Here is a 17,304-nt window from a genome sequence, read left to right as displayed (position 1 = left end):
TTCCTCCAGACTCTAGGACCTTGGTTTCCAAATGAAATACAAAACTTGCTCTCATCTGAAAAGAGGACTTTGGAACACTGGGCAACAGTCCAGTTCTTCTTCTCCTTAGCCCAGGTAAGACGCCTCTGACGTTGTCTGTGGTTCAGGAGTGGCTTAACAACAGGAATACGACAACTGTAGCTAAATTCCTTGACATGTCTGTGTCTTGATGCCTTGACCCCAGCCTCAGTCCATTCCTTGTGAAGTTCACCCAAATTCTTGAATCGATTTTGCTTGACAATCATAAGGCTGCGGTTCTCTCGGTTGGTTGTGCATCTTTTTCTTCCACACTTTTTCCTTCCACTCAACTTTCTGTTAACATGCTTGGATACAGCACTCTGTGAACAGCCAGCTTCTTTGGCAATGAATGTTTGTGGCTTACCCTCCTTGTGAAGGGTGTCAATGATTGTCTTCTGGACAACTGTCAGATCAGCAGTCTTCCCCATGATTGTGTAGCCTAGTGAACCTAACTGAGAGACCATTTTGAAGGCTCAGGAAACCTTTGCAGGTGTTTTGAGTTGATTAGCTGATTGGCATGTCACCATATTCTAATTTTTTGAGATAGTGAATTGGTGGGTTTTTGTTAAATGTGAGCCAAAATCATCACAATTAAAAGAACCAAAGACTTAAACTACTTCAGTCTGTGTGCATTGAATTTATTTAATACACGAGTTTCACAATTTGAGTTGAATTACTGAAATAAATGAACTTTTCCACGACATTCTAATTTATTGAGATGCACCTGTATATATATATATTGATGCTTCTAATGAAAGATTTATTTATTAATACGGCACACTATAGATGAGTTGGACCAGAGAGTAAACTTTTTAATAGTTTTGATGACTTTACTATTATTCTAAAATGTGTAAAAGAGTAATAATAAAGAATAAATACCCATACTTTACAGACAGACTTCTAGCCACCATGACAGTTTAGTGCAATGACAGCATGAGACCTACAGATTTCTTAGTGAACTGAGGTTTCCCTCTTGTGGGCGTATAGTCAAAAATATATTTTAGGCTATTTTTAAGATTTACGCATTTAAATTTTATAGCAAAACTCCATCAAATTGAACTGCGTAATATTTAACAAAATTAAATTAACGAACCCTGAAATATTAATATTAAGATATTTTGTTAAAGATTACTCAATTAAATTTAGTGGAATTTTGTTATGAAACTGAAATGCATAAATCTTGAAATTATTATTTTGAGAGTAAAGGATCAACAGCTCATGTAAACATGTTCTTACTGTTTTCACAAGTTTTAAGTACAGTTTCAGTAGATATTTTAATGTTAACAACCATGCAACCTTAAAAAAAAATTTTTTTAATACATGCACTTTATTTCTAAAATGTGATCAAAGAAAACTGAATATAAAAAAGTTGAGTATAAATCATTTTATTTAGATGCAAGTATAATCAACATACTCTACTGTTAGAAGATAAACATTTACAATAGTTGCCTTGCAGTTGTTAGTCAGCAAAGCAGAATCATTATCCAATCACTGACTGCAAATAACACACACAAAAAAGCTCTTCTTTTAACTCAGGCTTTAATACACAGACCTCTGCCTTGAGCTCCCAAATTTTAGGGAGGTAATAAATTATTGTCCAAAGAAAAAAACAAAACAGTTTATTACCACATGTCAGGAGCCACATGTTTACAACCTGCAGCATCTCTCAAAGGCCTCAAACTAGAGAGGTCTGCCTTTCCCTTCATTGAAAAAAAAAAAAGAATGGACATCTTCATATTCCACTGAAGAACATAGTTTTGCTGGTACACTCTCGTCCTCTGAGAAAGTCAAAAATCACTGGTAAGGTTTCATCCTCCCTCTTATAAGCCACTGGGTCTTCAGTTTGTCAGAAAATCTTCTGGGAGGTGGGGATTTTAAATGTCATTTTTATTCAATCATTCGCAAATGACATTTTACAAACCACACATTCTGCTTCAGCATGCACATTTCAAGATTTCGATCCACTAAAGCAGAACAACTAGCATTGTGTTGAAGCCAGGGACTATTTCATGTATATCCTGAGGGTTAAAATATTGTTCCACCCTCTCCCTTTACATTTTCACATATAAACAGAATGAGTTCTGGGATTTCGGGGAAACACCTGGAACCTCTCCACTTGATGGGGAAAATAAAACACTCATTGTACAGTATGCTATGCTAGCAAGGGATCGATTGCTAATGTCAATTTTTGCATGTCTTCAGTGATTTGCATTTTTGTATATGCATGTGTGTGTGTTTAAAAACGCTACAACAGATGCAGTTCTTCTAATTGAAAATTATACTGTATCACAAAATCACTGCAGTATATATATATATATATATATTAAAACATTTTAAATACACATAGCAAGACACATGGCTTAGAGGTTTCCTCTGACATTAGACTGAAGCGAGAACCAGAACACGATCCGCACACAATAATATCCTCCGAGCTCCAATGAATATTCACACTGATGCACTAATCAAACACCATTCAGTCGACTGACAGCATTTATTACATCGGAAAGAGAGTTAGAGAGAGCAATGTAATTCGGTTACAATCAACATCCTGTTTACAACAGGCACCAGTCTTTCAAAACAACAGCAACCCCTCCATCAATCCTTATCGGTATACTATGCCATTGTTAATAATATACATACTGAAAAGCCGTTTCAATCATGTACACGTGCAAAAAGTCCCCATTCGTTTATTTATATGGTATATTCTGGCAGAAAATCACCCACACAGAGGTATTACACCCATTCGCTTAGTAAAAAGGCGTTTTCCATGGAAACCTAAAAATAATCTGCAATTAAAACAAATGGAGAGGAGCAAAACGCACACACACACCCATACTTACTTATAAAAGCCTGTGTACACTGATCAGCCACAACATTAAAACCACCTGCCTAATATTGTGTAGGTCCCCCTCGTGCCACCAAAACAACGCCAACCCGCATCTCAGAATAGCATACTGAGATTATATTCTTCTCAGCACAACTGTACAGAGCGGTTATCTGAGTTACCGTAGACTTTGTCAGTTCGAACCAGTCTGGCCAGTCTGGTGTGTGAAAATCCCAGGAGATCAGCAGTTACAGAAATACTCAAACCAGCCCATCTGGCACCAACAATCATGCCACAGTCCAAATCACTGAGATCACATTTTTTCCCCATTCTGATGGTTGATGTGAACATTAACGGTAGTTAGATAATCGCATGGATGATTGTTGGTGTTTTTCTGTAACTGCTGATCTCCTGGGATTTTCACACACAACAGTCTCTAGAAATTACTCTGAATGGTGCCAAAGACAAAAAAACATCCAGTGAGCGGCAGTTCTGTGGATGGAAACGCCTTGTTGAACAGAGAATGGCCAGACTGGTTTGAACTGACAAAGTCTACGGTAACTCAGATAACCGCTCTGTACAATTGTGGTGAGAAGATTATAAGCTCGGTATGCTATTCTGAGATGCGGGTTGGTGCCGTTTTGGCGGCATGTGGGGACCTAACACAATATTAGGCAGGTGGTTTTAATGTTGTGGCTGATCGGTGTATTACTACGCTGTGTTAACAAATGAACGATCCGGCAAGATCTTTTCCTCAGTAGGTACACTTACTCACTCGGGTTCTACAGGTATGCTGCCGTGACCACCGGCCTCTGTAAACTAAAAGCTTTGGGGAGGGAGGTGGCGGTGCACAGAGGGGTAAGCCGCCACAGAAGGCCTGTCACGCCTGTGAATGAGGATCATTCTAACTGTGGCTCCAAGGGGCCTTCAACACTTCATCCGGATACGCTCCAAAAACGACATCAGAAGAAGATCTGTTTAGCATCTGAAGGATTCTGCTCCATTGGACAGTAAGGACATTTAAGCCTGAGAAGAGAGTTTATGAAATTCATATTAAGGAGCAGTAATGTTAACTCTTTTAAATTCTTTTAAATACCTATCATTAATTATAATTACTATGACTCCTTTATACCGATATATCTATAGTTACTCAAACAATACTGAATTGTTCACCCAAAAATGAAAATTCTCACCCTCATGCCATCCCAGATGTTTATGACATTCATTCTCCTGCTGAACACAAATGAAGATTTTTAGAAAAATATCTCAGCTCTGCAGGTCTTCACAATGCAAGTGAATTGTGGCCAGAAGATTCAAAAAGCACATAAAGGCAGCATAAAATTAACTAATATGACTCCACGACACAAATCAATATCTTTAGAAGTGGGTGAGAAACAGATCAATATTTAACTCCTTCCTGCCCAGTAGGTGACGATACACACGAAGAATGCAAATCGGAAAAAACAAAAGAAGACCTCTTTTAGGAGGGCTGTTTGAAAGTGCAGATTTATATTGATCTGTTTCTCACCCACACCTCTCATATCACTTCAGAAGATATGGATTTAACCACTGGAGTCTTATGGATTACTTTTATGCTGCATTTATGTGCTTTTTGGAGCTTCAAAGTTCTGGTCACCATTCACTTGCATTGTATGGACCTACAGATCTAAAATATTCTTTTAAATATCTTTGTGTTCAGCAGAAGAAAGAAAGTCATACACATCTGGGATGGCATGAGGCTGAATAAATGATGAGAGAATTTTCATTTTTGGGTGAACTATTTCTTTAAAGGCTGAAGTGTGTAAAATCAGCGCCACTAGCGTCAATCAACATCCACTTCTAGCAGTACTGCAGATTGCACTGTGAACCTCTGTAAACAACCATCAGCCATCAGCTCTGGGGTCAGCTTTCCAGACAGAGATTAAAGGAATGTTCTGAGTTTAAAACAAATTAAGCTCTATCAGCATCTGTGACACACTGTAAAAGCAAGCAGAGATTGCATTAACCATAATGCACTTCAGAAATCTATGGGGCACGGCATTCTGGAGGGTTTAATTGATGTTATTAGGAAAAAAACAAAAAAACAAAAAAAAAGAGCTTCACATTTTTAAAGTGATTTATATAAATTCTTTCATTATTTCAGCTCTAAAGTTCATCTTAACATTCAAGAACCAGCTGAAAACACATCTGTTCCGAGAGCACTTCAAACTGCAGATATTATAGACTTTTGTATGACAAATTGCTTGCTATGTTTCTCATTTGTAAGTTGCGTTGGACAAAAGTGTCTGTTAAATGACCAAATGTAAATGTAAGTTGCCTTGATCCTTCTATTTGAACTGTTTTAGGTGGATAAATTTTGTTATGCTTATGCATTATAAAACTATATGAAGTTACTTACATGTTCTACCGGTTTCACGTGGTCATGACGGGAGTTGAAACATTGGATTTAATTTCACACAGAGAAGTGTAGGTGTTAGTGAGAGTAAGCATGATTTTTTTTTTTTTTAAACAGTCTTAATTAAACAAGTGTTCAATCCTTGAGGCTATACTTTCAAAACTGTGTATTTTACTGTTTACTTCAGTGCAATGCCCTGCCCCATAGACCTTCACTGTAAGTCCATTTCAGTTAACACAGTTTTATCAAAACCATTTTCAGTGGTATTTAACAGCTTGTCACTGTTGCATTACCTGAAGTGCCTTGTTCTGAACTACAAGCATCACAATCAGTCATGTAATTTAGAATGAACTTCATTGATTTCTGGGTGACTCATGAGTCAGAGTCTTACTTTCCAGCATTGGCGAGTTTGTTAAGCGCGTCTCTGGATATGACGTGCCCACAGATGAGCTTCATGGGTGGATTACTCTCTGACGTTTGCTGCCTCAGGATAGGACAGGCAAACACTGAGTGATACCAGCACTTCTTCCCCAGGTCTATCTCAATCTGAACACACACACACAGAGCATGGATGAACAGATAAAACATTAATCCCCTTGAAATGACAGAACACAGTTATTCACTGACATTCATCACTATTTACCTCGTGCGACCCCGCGTCCACATGCGTGGACATTGTATTTTGACTTCGCTAAACGCAACGCATAATATAAATGAATAAAAACCGACTGAATACTGTTCACAAGACTCTAGACTATCATTTAAAGGGTTAACTTCTGCCGTACCAGTGTCACGTGACAACAGCATGCCGTCGATTTCCTTGAAGCCCTGATAAACACGATGTCCACATATGTGGAAACTCGTACCGTATTTCCTCAAAAGTATAAAAAACAAAAAGGTGGATAACCATGGCACTCTTATTTAATTTTATTTATTTATTTATATATTATATTTTTATCCCCTTTTTTCCCCCAATTTCCAGTATTTAGTAGGTCCTCATGGTGGCGCGGTTACTCAGCTCAATCCGGGTGGTGGAGGACAAGTCTTAGTTGCCTCCGCTTCTGAGACAGTCAATCCGTGCATCTTATCACGTGGCTCAATGTGCATGACACCGCGGAGACTCACAGCATGTGGAGGCTCATGCTACTCTCAGCGAGCCATGCACAACTTACCACGTGCCCCACTGAGAGCGAGAACCACTAATCGCGACCACGAGGAGGTTACCCCATGTGACTCTTCCCTCCCTAGCAACCGGGCCAATTTGGTTGCTTAGGAGACCTGGCCGGAGTCACTCATAACACCCTGGATTTGAACTCATGACTCCAGGGGTGGTAGTCAGCGTCTTTACTCACTGAGCTACCCAGGCCCTCCATGGCACTCTTATTAATTAAAAAGCCCTTATTATGGCCTGGGTAGCTCAGTGGTAAAATACAATGGCTACCTGAATCCCAGGGTGTGCTGAGTGACTCCAGCCAGGTCTCCTTTGCAACCAAATTGGCCCGGTTGCTAGGGAGGGTAGAGCCACATGGGGTAACCTCCTTGTGGTCGCTATAATGTGGTTCGCTGTCGGTAGGGCACGTGGTGAGTTGTGCGTGGATGCCGCGGTGGATGGTGTGAAGCCTCCACATGCGCTAGGTCTCAGCAGTAATGCGCTCAACAAGCCACGTGATAAGATGCATGGATTGACAGTCTCAGACGCGGAGGCAACTGAGATTCGTCCTCCGCCACCCAGATTGAGGCAAATCACTACGACACCACAAGGACTTACAGTGTATTGGGAATTGGGCATTCCAAATCGGGGAGGAAAATTAGTATTTTTTTAATTATCATTGGAAGATCTGGGAATGTATCTCTCAAAAAATCATCACTCTGTATAATGCCCCAATTTTTTCAGATAATATATTGTGTAACAAAATAAACTTTATTTGATTTTTCCTTTTTAACAAATCTGTTCTTGTCATATTTTTCCACACATGTTTTTAGATTTTTGGAGAGTTTCGAACTTATAATGTTTAAAACATTTTTGTATGTCTTTAGATTTATCCTCACAATCTTGCTTTTTGTCACAAATCCTACACAGTCTTTGAAATTGTCCAAACAGTATATTTTGTATCAATTTATGAGGATGGAAACTCTTAGCATGAAGAACTGTATTTCTATCAGTAGATTTCCTAAATATTTATGTATGTATAAAGCCATCTTTATCTTTACTAATTTCAAGGTCCAGAAAATTGATCTTTTCCTTATTGTACTCTAGGGATAGTTTAACATTTGAGTTAGTACTATTAAGAAATTGGTGAAATGATATTAGTTCTTCCTCTGAACACGAAAATAATTGGATAATGTCATCAATGTAACGCCCCCACCAGATGATATTATCTAAAAAACTATTTGTTCTAGGATTCAATACATAATCATGTTCCCATTTGCCTAAAAATAATCCAGCGTAGGAAGGACTGTAACAAGCGCCCATAGCACATCCTTTTACTTGTTTAAAAAGTTTTTCTTGGAACACAAAGATATTATTATTAAGGGTCCATTTAGTAAGATTCAATAAGAACCCTAAAAGTGGTAACTCTGTATCAGATCTAGTATTCAGAAAATATTCCAAAGCCAACAATCCGTTTTCATGTTCAGTGTGAGTATATAACGACTCTACATCCATAGTACTAGAGAAGAAGAAACGCCATTCATCAAAAATGAACCTTCTTTACAAAAGTATTTAAAGTAGCATTTTGTATCAAAGGACAAAAAGTGGATTTAGGTTTAAAGATACTGCTTGGTTTTGTAGTGACATACTTAGACATACTGTACTTGTATTGTGACTTTGACAAGGATTTGATTTATACTACGCTTTCAAATACAAGCTTCAATAGAAACGGAAAAGGTCTATTTTTGTATCAAATTCATTAGGAGTAGATGTTGGGGCAAATAACAACCCCTTGGATAACACTTTTAAACTGTTCTCTGAAAGATGTTCATCTGAGATATTGATCACAGATTCAGTCTGTTCCTGCTCTGTGTATAAGGGCGATCTAGGCTTCTTCCTCCCTCTCCGGGTAGGTCTCTTATTCCTCTTCTCTATCTTTTGCTCCATTCTCTGTGCGTTTCCCTTCTGGGTGCTAAACAAAGTGTCGGAAGAGGCTTCACTGTTTCTAGAGTGCTCCTCATCCTCGCTAATAGTAATGCTGAAGGAAACTTTCAGAGTTCTTTCGAGACGAATTAGGGATTGTAGTTGAGCGATTTTGTAGGTGTCATGCATATATCCTACCTTCTTTATAGTCTTTTTCATCTCTCTTGAATTTTTTCAGTTTTACTTGTTTGAAATCTCCCATGAATGCATCCATTTCTACTTTAATATTTACTTCCAGTTCTTTCATCTTTGCATCACCACGGCATGTCTTGATAGATCTTGTATCTTCATCAATTTGAGCTTGAACAGTCTGAATGTCTTTTTTTAGATTCCTCTATTAGAAGTAGTATCAAGTCAAGTCATCAAGTCAGCAGTACTTGGGGTAAGGGAATGAAGTAGTGGGGTGTTCATCAAAAAACGTTTGAGAACCACTAGCTTAGTGTTATTAAAATTTCACAATGTACTTAGGAAAACTATCTGCTCTAGAATTCTATTTTATTTATTTTTTTGTGCTTCTTTTTAAGGTGCTACTAGTTACAAATAAAAAAGGAAACGGAAAATGCACACAGCAGTCACGCGGGGGTCTCAGGAGCTTAAAACAAAAATAAATAACTATTCCTAAGACTGTGCCTTTGTTAACTTTAAAACTTTGAAACCTTCCGAACCAAAAAAATCATTATACAAAAACAGAGACAGTGAAAAAGCAACAGGTAAAAGAGAGAGAGGCACTTACTGGCAGTTCATCCTTATGTGTCCAGACTCCACTGCACTGTCTTTGTTCAATAACCTGCTTGATGTTCATAAGCACAGGTAGCGCCATACAACCCGATGCAAAACTGATGGAGAATCAAAAGAAGATTTAGAAATATACAGAGAGAGATATATATATGTGTGTGTGTGTGTGTGTGTGTGTGTGTGTGTATGCATGTATATATATATATATATATATATATATATATATACATACATACATATATACACACATATACATATATATACACATACATACACACACACACACACACACACATATATATATATATATATATATATACACACACACACACATACATACATACACATCAAAACTTGCATAAGACAGACCAAAATGTTTACCTCTTTTATCTTTCAATAATCGAGTGTTGTATACTATAGATCAATAGTGCATTTCAGTTCATAAAACTGGCCAGACTTAGTTCTTATCACAGGACAGCCTATATCATAGTTAGAGCCTACACTTCCAATCATGCAGAATCAAGAGAGATTATATGGGTGAATCTCACAAAAACTGTCAAGAAATGCCCTGATTGGGGGCCTGGGTAGCTCAGCGAGTAAAGACGCTGACTACCACCCCTGGAGTCACGAGTTCGAATCCAGGGTGTTATGAGTGACTCCAGCCAGGTCTCCTAAGCAACCAAATTGGCCCGGTTGCTAGGGAGGGTAGAGTCACATGGAGTAACCTCCTCGTGGTCACTATAATGTTGTTCTCGCTCTCGGTGGGGCACGTGGTGAGTTGTGCGTGGATGCCGCGGTGGATGGTGTGAGCCTCCACACGCGCTATGTCTCCGTGACAATGTGCTCAACAAGCCACATGATAAGATGCGCAGATTGACGTTCTCAGACGCGGAGGCAACTGAGATTCGTCCTCCTCCACCACGAGGACTTAGAGTGCATTGGGAATTGGGCAATCCAAATTGGGGAGAAAAAGGGGAGGAAAAAATAAAGAAACGCCCAGGTCATATTTCACGACAAAATCAAACGATTTTTTTTAAATTTTGCATCAAGAAAACAAACACTATTTTCATAACCCCCCCGCCCATTGACATGAGCCTATAGTACTGCAAACAAAAAGCAAACTCTCATTAACGCAATGCAAAAAATAAATACATTTAACTGGAAAAATATTTATACATCATGGTAGTATAAATTGTGTTCTAAATTTAATGTATGCTGATTTTAATTGTATTTATTTTTTACATCACATTAATGTAGGCAGTGGTAGTGGTAGCTCAGCGGTTAAGGCTCTTGGTTACTGATCAGAAGGTCGGGGGTTCAAGCCCCAGCACCGCTAAGATGCCACTGTTGGGCCCTTGAGCAAGGCCCTTGACCCTATCTGCTCCAGGGGCGCCGTATCATGGCTGACCCTGCACTCTGACCCCAGCCTAGCTAGGATATGTGAAAAAAAGAAGAATTTCACTGTATATGTGCAAATGTATAATGTGTGATAAATAAAGAAAATTATTAATTATTAATTATTAATTATGTGAATTTGGGGTGAAATAAACAATTTTTTTCTTGAAAATAATGTCACATTGCAAAAAATCTCAGTCCTAAAATAGCCTCCATTTTCATCATGTAAAATATAATTTCATATATTTTCCTTTTGATTTTGGGGTGAAACGTGTACTGGACATTTCTTTATGAAATTCACCCTGTAAAACTCTGTGCTCTAGAAAAGTGGAATGTAAAATTGCTTTCTGACATGGATATACTTTCTGACCTGACACTGAGTGGGGACTCAACAGAGAGTCCAAGCAGGGCACAAGCATCCCGTGTGAAGATGTTACAGATCTCTGCCCACTGATCCGTCTCCAGAAGGCTGCGGTATGGTGAGTTCTCGATCCCGTGACGAAGGTACACCAAACTACCCATTAAGATCTGAATATCTAGTGAACACAAACACAGTTCAGACATTATCTCAGACTTTGTTGAGAGTGAGTTCAACAGTGTGTCGAGCAATTTAATGCAGGTGTCAATCCATCAAGTACTGTAAAATGAACATCATAATTGCATTAATTGGCAGGACGTTGTTGGTAGCCCAGCAACAAATAGCATCTAACATTAACAAAGCTAACAAATGCATAAATGGAGGTTCAAGGGTAGAGATGGGAATTTAACGATCATACTTACAGTTCTGGATTCATAGAGATTACATTAACGATTCTTTTTTATACTTTTCAGGCAGCACCAAAGAAGTGTTTCTAACTATATTGTATTATACACTATTTTGTATGTATATATTATAAACAAAAATGTTAACAAACACAGTACTATTTTTTATATAATTTTTTTTAAGGACCATTTTTAAATCCCGCTCTGACCGATTCAGAGTGAGTGAGTAGTTTAAGAACAATTTGTGAATTTACAATTTTTTTTTATTATATTTATTTATCACACATTATACGTTTGCACATATACAGTGAAATTCTTTTTTTCACATATCCCAGCTAAGCTGGGGTCAGAGTGCAGGGTCAGCCATGATACGGCGCCCCTGGAGCAGTTAGGGTCAAGGGCCTTGCTCAAGGGCCCAACGAATCATTAAAAAGAACTGGCTCATGAGAGTCATTTGTTTGCAAATCAGACTACACTGGTCATCACTGCTCAGCGACAACAGCACAAAGGGTGGGTAAAAATGCATTTTCCAATGCATCGCGATCTTTATTTGAACAATTTTGATATAAATTCTTAAATCCCAAGATCGATCTTTTACTCATCCTCTTCTACAAGAGGCAATCATTCACATTTGCAACCAAATTTCGCACTATGCGACTAAAATGTAGATATTTAGCAACTGGCTGGTAAACGTTTACACTTCATTCACTAGTAATTGTGTAGTATAGTGGTGAAGTATTCAGCAGCGAGATTCTTTCTCTGCGTGTTGAGAGTAAAAGTTGTTCTGTGTAATGCATGTCCAAAGACGAGATCCATGCGGCCCATTTGTCATTGAATAATGTCTTTTTTAATAACCCTTCTGTTCTCTTAAGTCAGTTGTTGATAAAAAACAACAAAAAAACAAACATTTAATTGTATTCATGCATAGCATGGATGAGATAAAGCCATTCGAGTCTCTCTCGTTAACATGCACACATCTACGCACGCTCTTTACAGAAATGCCGGTTTTCTTAAAGAGACAGTACCGGTTTTAGCATGTGTTCAACAAATCAGTGTAAATACTTGTAAATAGTAAAAATTATGCAATTAAACAATAAACATGTAACACAATATAATATATGAAATATAATATCTTATTTATTGATTGAACAGATAGATTTGTTCATTTTTAAAAAGCTAAAATGTGACCAAAATGATGAAAAACTAAAAAAATATAATTAGTACAATTAATATTTTCATAACGTGTAAATGTGTAAAACCTGTGCCAAGTCAAGATCCGTGCGGATCACGGATGGTCCGTTGTGGTGACACCTAACGGGAGCAGCCGAAAGAAGAAGAAGAATATTTTCGTAATGTACCTAGTTCGAAGGTCTCCAGTATAATTAACAGCATTAGCTGAGAGAGAATTTTTCATATGTAAGGAAAAGGGACATTATAACTGAAATATACCCATATGAATCAGAATCAATACCCAGCCCTAATAGCAATGTGGATTGTCTATGTATTTTTTGTGTCACGCAGTCTCTCTCATAACACTGAATTCAGACTGCAAACTCACAACTCAGCTTAAACATCTCTGTAGATTCAGCAACACAGGTAACTTTGTCAGTATTTTAGTATGGTGTTCTGTAAGCTTCACTGGAAAAATACCATTTAAGCACCATTAACTGAACCAAACGTCCAGAAAATAATTTTTGGTTTTCTTTAATAATAACCGGTTCTTCATTCTCAACCCTATTCAAAAGGCAACTTTCATCAATTCTGGATTAAACCTTTGATGATCATGAGAACGCACAAACTTATAGCAATTTGTCTCTTTATTCTCACCTCTCTGGTGCTGTGAGGCAAACGGCTGGAAATGCCGCGCATACTGTAAAGCTTCCTGCTGTTTGCTGATGCCCCCATTGAGCAGGCTGATGAAATAAAGTCTGTGCAGCTTAAACTCGAGGGTGCTGTTCAGATCCAGGAGCCGCTGACGGTTTGTCACTGCCCACCTACCACAGCAATCAAATAAAACAATTGATTAAACCTGCTGCTGTTAAATTTATAACAACAACACAAATTATATGTCACCCCCTATCCAATTCATTGATGGTATGCTCAAAGAATCCAGGGTAAATTCATTTCTCACAGGATTAAAAGTGCATAAAAACATGGGACAGAAGAGAAAATAAAAGTGTAGAGAAAAAGCTTACTCTAGCGCTGGTCTGAGATCTTGTGTTCTTAAAGCCTCTAAAATACGATTGAGCTCCAGAAATGGCTGTTTCATGCTCATGTCAATTACTACACCAGATTCCTGTGAAGTCAGATGAATAAAACACAACAATGTTAGTGCTGAGATCAACACTGTCTACAAATGTACATGTAGGGGGTAAACAAATCTAAGAGATGACTCATATCATACAAATTTTTTACAGTATCATCCCAAAGCTCTACCTGACAGAGGTCCTCCGCAACACTCAGCATGCCTTGTCGGTACAGGTGTTCTACAATGGTTTCACTGAGGTATTTCTGCCTCTCTGGAGAGTCCCATACATTCTCAGCTACAACTGCACTCACCTCTGCATCAAAGTTCTGCACAAGAGAACGCAGCATTTAAAAGACACATATTGAACCACATACAGACAAACAATGGCAAAACAATCTCTTTAATCTAAATCAATTAGAACAAACTACAAGGCCACCAAAGAAATGTAGAATTTATTGATTTATTAATTTTTTATTTGAGCTTTTTCAGCATTTTACGGGATAGTTCACCCAAAAATGAAAATTCTCTCATCATTTCTCACCCTCATGCCATCCCAGATGTGTATGACTTTCTTTCTTCTGCTGAACACAAACGAAGACTTGTAGAAAAATATCTCCATACAAGTGAATGGTGGCCAGAACTTTGAAGCTCCAGAAAGCACATAAAGGCAACATAAACGTAATCCATATGACTCCAGTGGTTAAATCCATGTCTTCAGAAGTGAAATGATAGGTGTGGGTGTGAAACAGATCAATATTTAGGTCCTTTTTTACTATAAATCTCCACTTTCTCTTGCTTCTTTTGTTTTTGGTGATTCACATTATTTGTGCATATTGCCACATACTGGGCAGGGAGGAGATTTTATAGTAAAAATGACTTAAATATCGATCTGTTTCTCACCCACACCTATCATATCACTTTTTAAGACATGGATTAAACCACTGGAGTCATATGGATTACTTTTATGCTGCCTTTATATGGACCTTTCCATTCACTTGCATTGTATGGACCTACAGAGCTGAAATATTCTTCTAAAAATATTTGTTTGTGTTCACCAGAAGAAAAAAAGTCATACACATCTGAGATGGCATTAGGGTGAGGGAATGATGAGGGAATTTTTATTTTTGGGTGAACTATTCCTTTAATACACAGCAAAAGGAAATAGAGAGACTGATAAAAAAAAACACTGCAGGCCAGACTCAAACTTGAAAATTGTAAGGAATTTAATGACTCTTGACTAATGTTGCTCTTAGCTTTTTTTTAGTACTTTCGAGTAAGAAATATTTGGAAAAAAGAATGCAATTCTTATTGCATTTTCTGCCCTCAGCAGTCTGTTGCCAAATGTTTCTGAATAAGAACTGGCTCTCGGTCAGGAGCATGTGCGCTAATATTTTCTTGAGTTGTATTTAAAGGTAACTTTTCAGATCTCCAAAGCTTACTCGGTCAATAGCTTTGCCCACTTTTGACACACAGCCATGGATGTCCTTATGCCTGGAGGCAAGCATCTGCACTGTTTCTTTAATTTCCTTACAGCACTGGGCCATTGTTTGATGGAGCACTGACAAATCTGCATCTTGCACACCTAGAGGAGAAACAGAGTATGATAAAATATATCAACTCTGTGAACTTTGATTTAAATAGGCATATGCTACTGTGACTCATCTCTGTGAGGCTTATGTAACCATCAACAAACTTGATGTGTGGGCTAGAGGTTATGTAGCTAAACATGGCTCTTACTCTGTTTTGCAGGTTTGATTGGACTGCAGGCTAATATTTATGCAGGCATCTATAGAACGCCTATTGGACCTGATTCAACCTGATGCTGAACAGGACTTTTCAGAGCTAAAAATCACCTGGTTGACTTCATCTTCCTCTTGTTTTCATACAACTGTTCACATATGAATCACACTCTTACAAGTTGATATCTGGCTGATTTCTGAGCTCACCATAGGCGACCAATCGGCTCCGCAGCTCACAGACATTCCTAAGGAGTTCGTCCAGCCGTTCCTCTGACTGGTGTCCGTACGTAACAAACCTGTGCAGCACCTTGTCCAGCTCACGCTCCACACACGCACACTGCTCCATCAGCACAGCCGTTACAGCTTCTTACACACACAACGTTCTGCAACACAACAGCAAATACACAACATCTGATTTCTAAAAGCTTATTTATAGATTTATTGAATGTACAATATTATAAACATAAAACCATATACAGATCTTACATTAAGATTTAAAGGGGTCATGACTTGCCTTTTTTTAAATTATTTTAATACGTTCCTTGAGGTTCACTTATAATATCCGTGAAATTTTTTGCACAACAACAGTCATATTTTGTAAAACATGATCATTTTCCACCCTCATTCTGACAGCTCGGTTTTGGTGCTGCTTCTCCTTTAAGACTTGACAGTAAACACCCGCTTCTATGATTGGCTCTTTGCTCTTGACTGACCTGCTCTCTCTACTTGCCATCTCACTGCTCACTACTGAGCAGGATATGCATGTAATCAGATTACAGCCACATACTAGTTTAATTATGTTTTAAGACTGCAATGTACTTGTCACTAAAACACTAGCTAGATGCATTCAAATAAGTGGCTAGATTTACATTACATAGCCATTTGTCAAATTAATTTGTCAGTGTCACATTTTAATGTTCTTCACTGACCACTGAAACTGTTTTCATGAGTGAGTACTGATTAAATCAAGTCAACAGGTCAGACAGTGCCACAAGTAAATCAGTTTGCCTGGCACCTAGAGACAGATCAATGTTTACATGCAATCTAATATTACCTTTCCTAGATCTTCACGGAAATCAATATTTTATGCTATATCCTTTTTAAAACCAAGAATACAGTTACAGGTCTTAATTCCCATTAATACTTCTTAAAGATTAGGCTGACAGGCCCGTTAACATTAAATACAATAGTGCACAAAACTCAAATGATGAGTACCCAACTAACTACTTAAAAAAAAAAAAAATACTTACAATCTGTAAGACCTCCGAATGAAACTAATCACTAATAAACTAGTATAAATGCCTCATTTTAACACAAAGGAATTAAATGCATCTGTCAGGGTCATTGAACAAACATTGTAAGATTATGAAGTAAACTATCCAAAAGCCTCCAATATCTGTTTACTTTAGCTGTTTGAGTAAGCCCATTTAATTATACTTAATGTTTATTTACATATATCTGTAAAAAATAATTGAAATTTGTTGTTAATACGACAAACCAATTAATCATAACAATCAGTTAGCATGTTAGCATTGCCGGGACAACATCAATGGAGATGTACACCTCTAATACTCCTCATTTAAACCTGTGTGTTGACAGTCATGATGGCAATAATGCTATGCCAGTCTAGCACTGAGCTCAAGGGAATTTTAGATGGCTAAATCAAAAGCGAAAATGAAATATAACAAGATGTTCTTGCCTGTTTTGACAGCACTTTTCCTGCAGACGTCCCAGAAGCGATGCAGTCTTGGTTCTGCTGGAATAACAGAGTGTTTAGTGTTCTGCTGCCACCTGCGGCCTGGAGGTGGAAACACTTTTACCCGCCATGCCACACAGGAATATCTCAGCTCTGTTGGTCCAGACAATGTGAACGGTGACCAGACCTTTAAAGCTCCAAAAAGCACATAAATACAGCATTAACATAATCCATAAGACTCTAGTGGTTTAATCCATGTCTTCTGAAGCGATCCAGTTGGTTTGAGGTGAGAACAGACAAAAATATAACAAACATATATA

General features: G+C 38.0%; 1 protein-coding gene across 2 annotated transcripts; it reads right to left on the bottom strand.

Annotated features, from left to right (window-relative positions):
- Positions 1-3,508: 3,508 nt before the first annotated feature.
- Positions 3,509-17,063, bottom strand: LOC127413124 (E3 ubiquitin-protein transferase RMND5B-like). Of its 2 annotated transcripts, XM_051650005.1 has the most exons (10): positions 16,988-17,063; positions 15,496-15,671; positions 14,989-15,131; positions 13,738-13,875; positions 13,497-13,597; positions 13,129-13,295; positions 10,910-11,075; positions 9,143-9,245; positions 5,668-5,822; positions 3,510-3,907 (listed from the first exon to the last, which is right to left on the bottom strand). In XM_051650005.1, the coding sequence occupies exons 2-10, from the start codon at positions 15,632-15,634 to the stop codon at positions 3,844-3,846; spliced, it is 1,176 nt and encodes a 391-aa protein (XP_051505965.1). In that variant the 5' UTR covers positions 15,635-15,671; positions 16,988-17,063; the 3' UTR covers positions 3,510-3,843. The 2 variants fall into 2 exon arrangements, with proteins under 2 accessions (XP_051505966.1, XP_051505965.1); XM_051650006.1 differs by lacking the exons at positions 14,989-15,131; positions 16,988-17,063 and having other exon boundaries at positions 3,509-3,907; positions 15,496-15,664.
- Positions 17,064-17,304: the final 241 nt, after the last annotated feature.

Source organism: Myxocyprinus asiaticus, chromosome 22, assembly GCF_019703515.2.
Source record: "Myxocyprinus asiaticus isolate MX2 ecotype Aquarium Trade chromosome 22, UBuf_Myxa_2, whole genome shotgun sequence".
Classification (NCBI taxonomy): domain Eukaryota; kingdom Metazoa; phylum Chordata; class Actinopteri; order Cypriniformes; family Catostomidae; genus Myxocyprinus; species Myxocyprinus asiaticus.
Note: the sequence above shows the minus strand (reverse complement) of the source record. Positions and strands in the feature narration are given on the sequence as shown.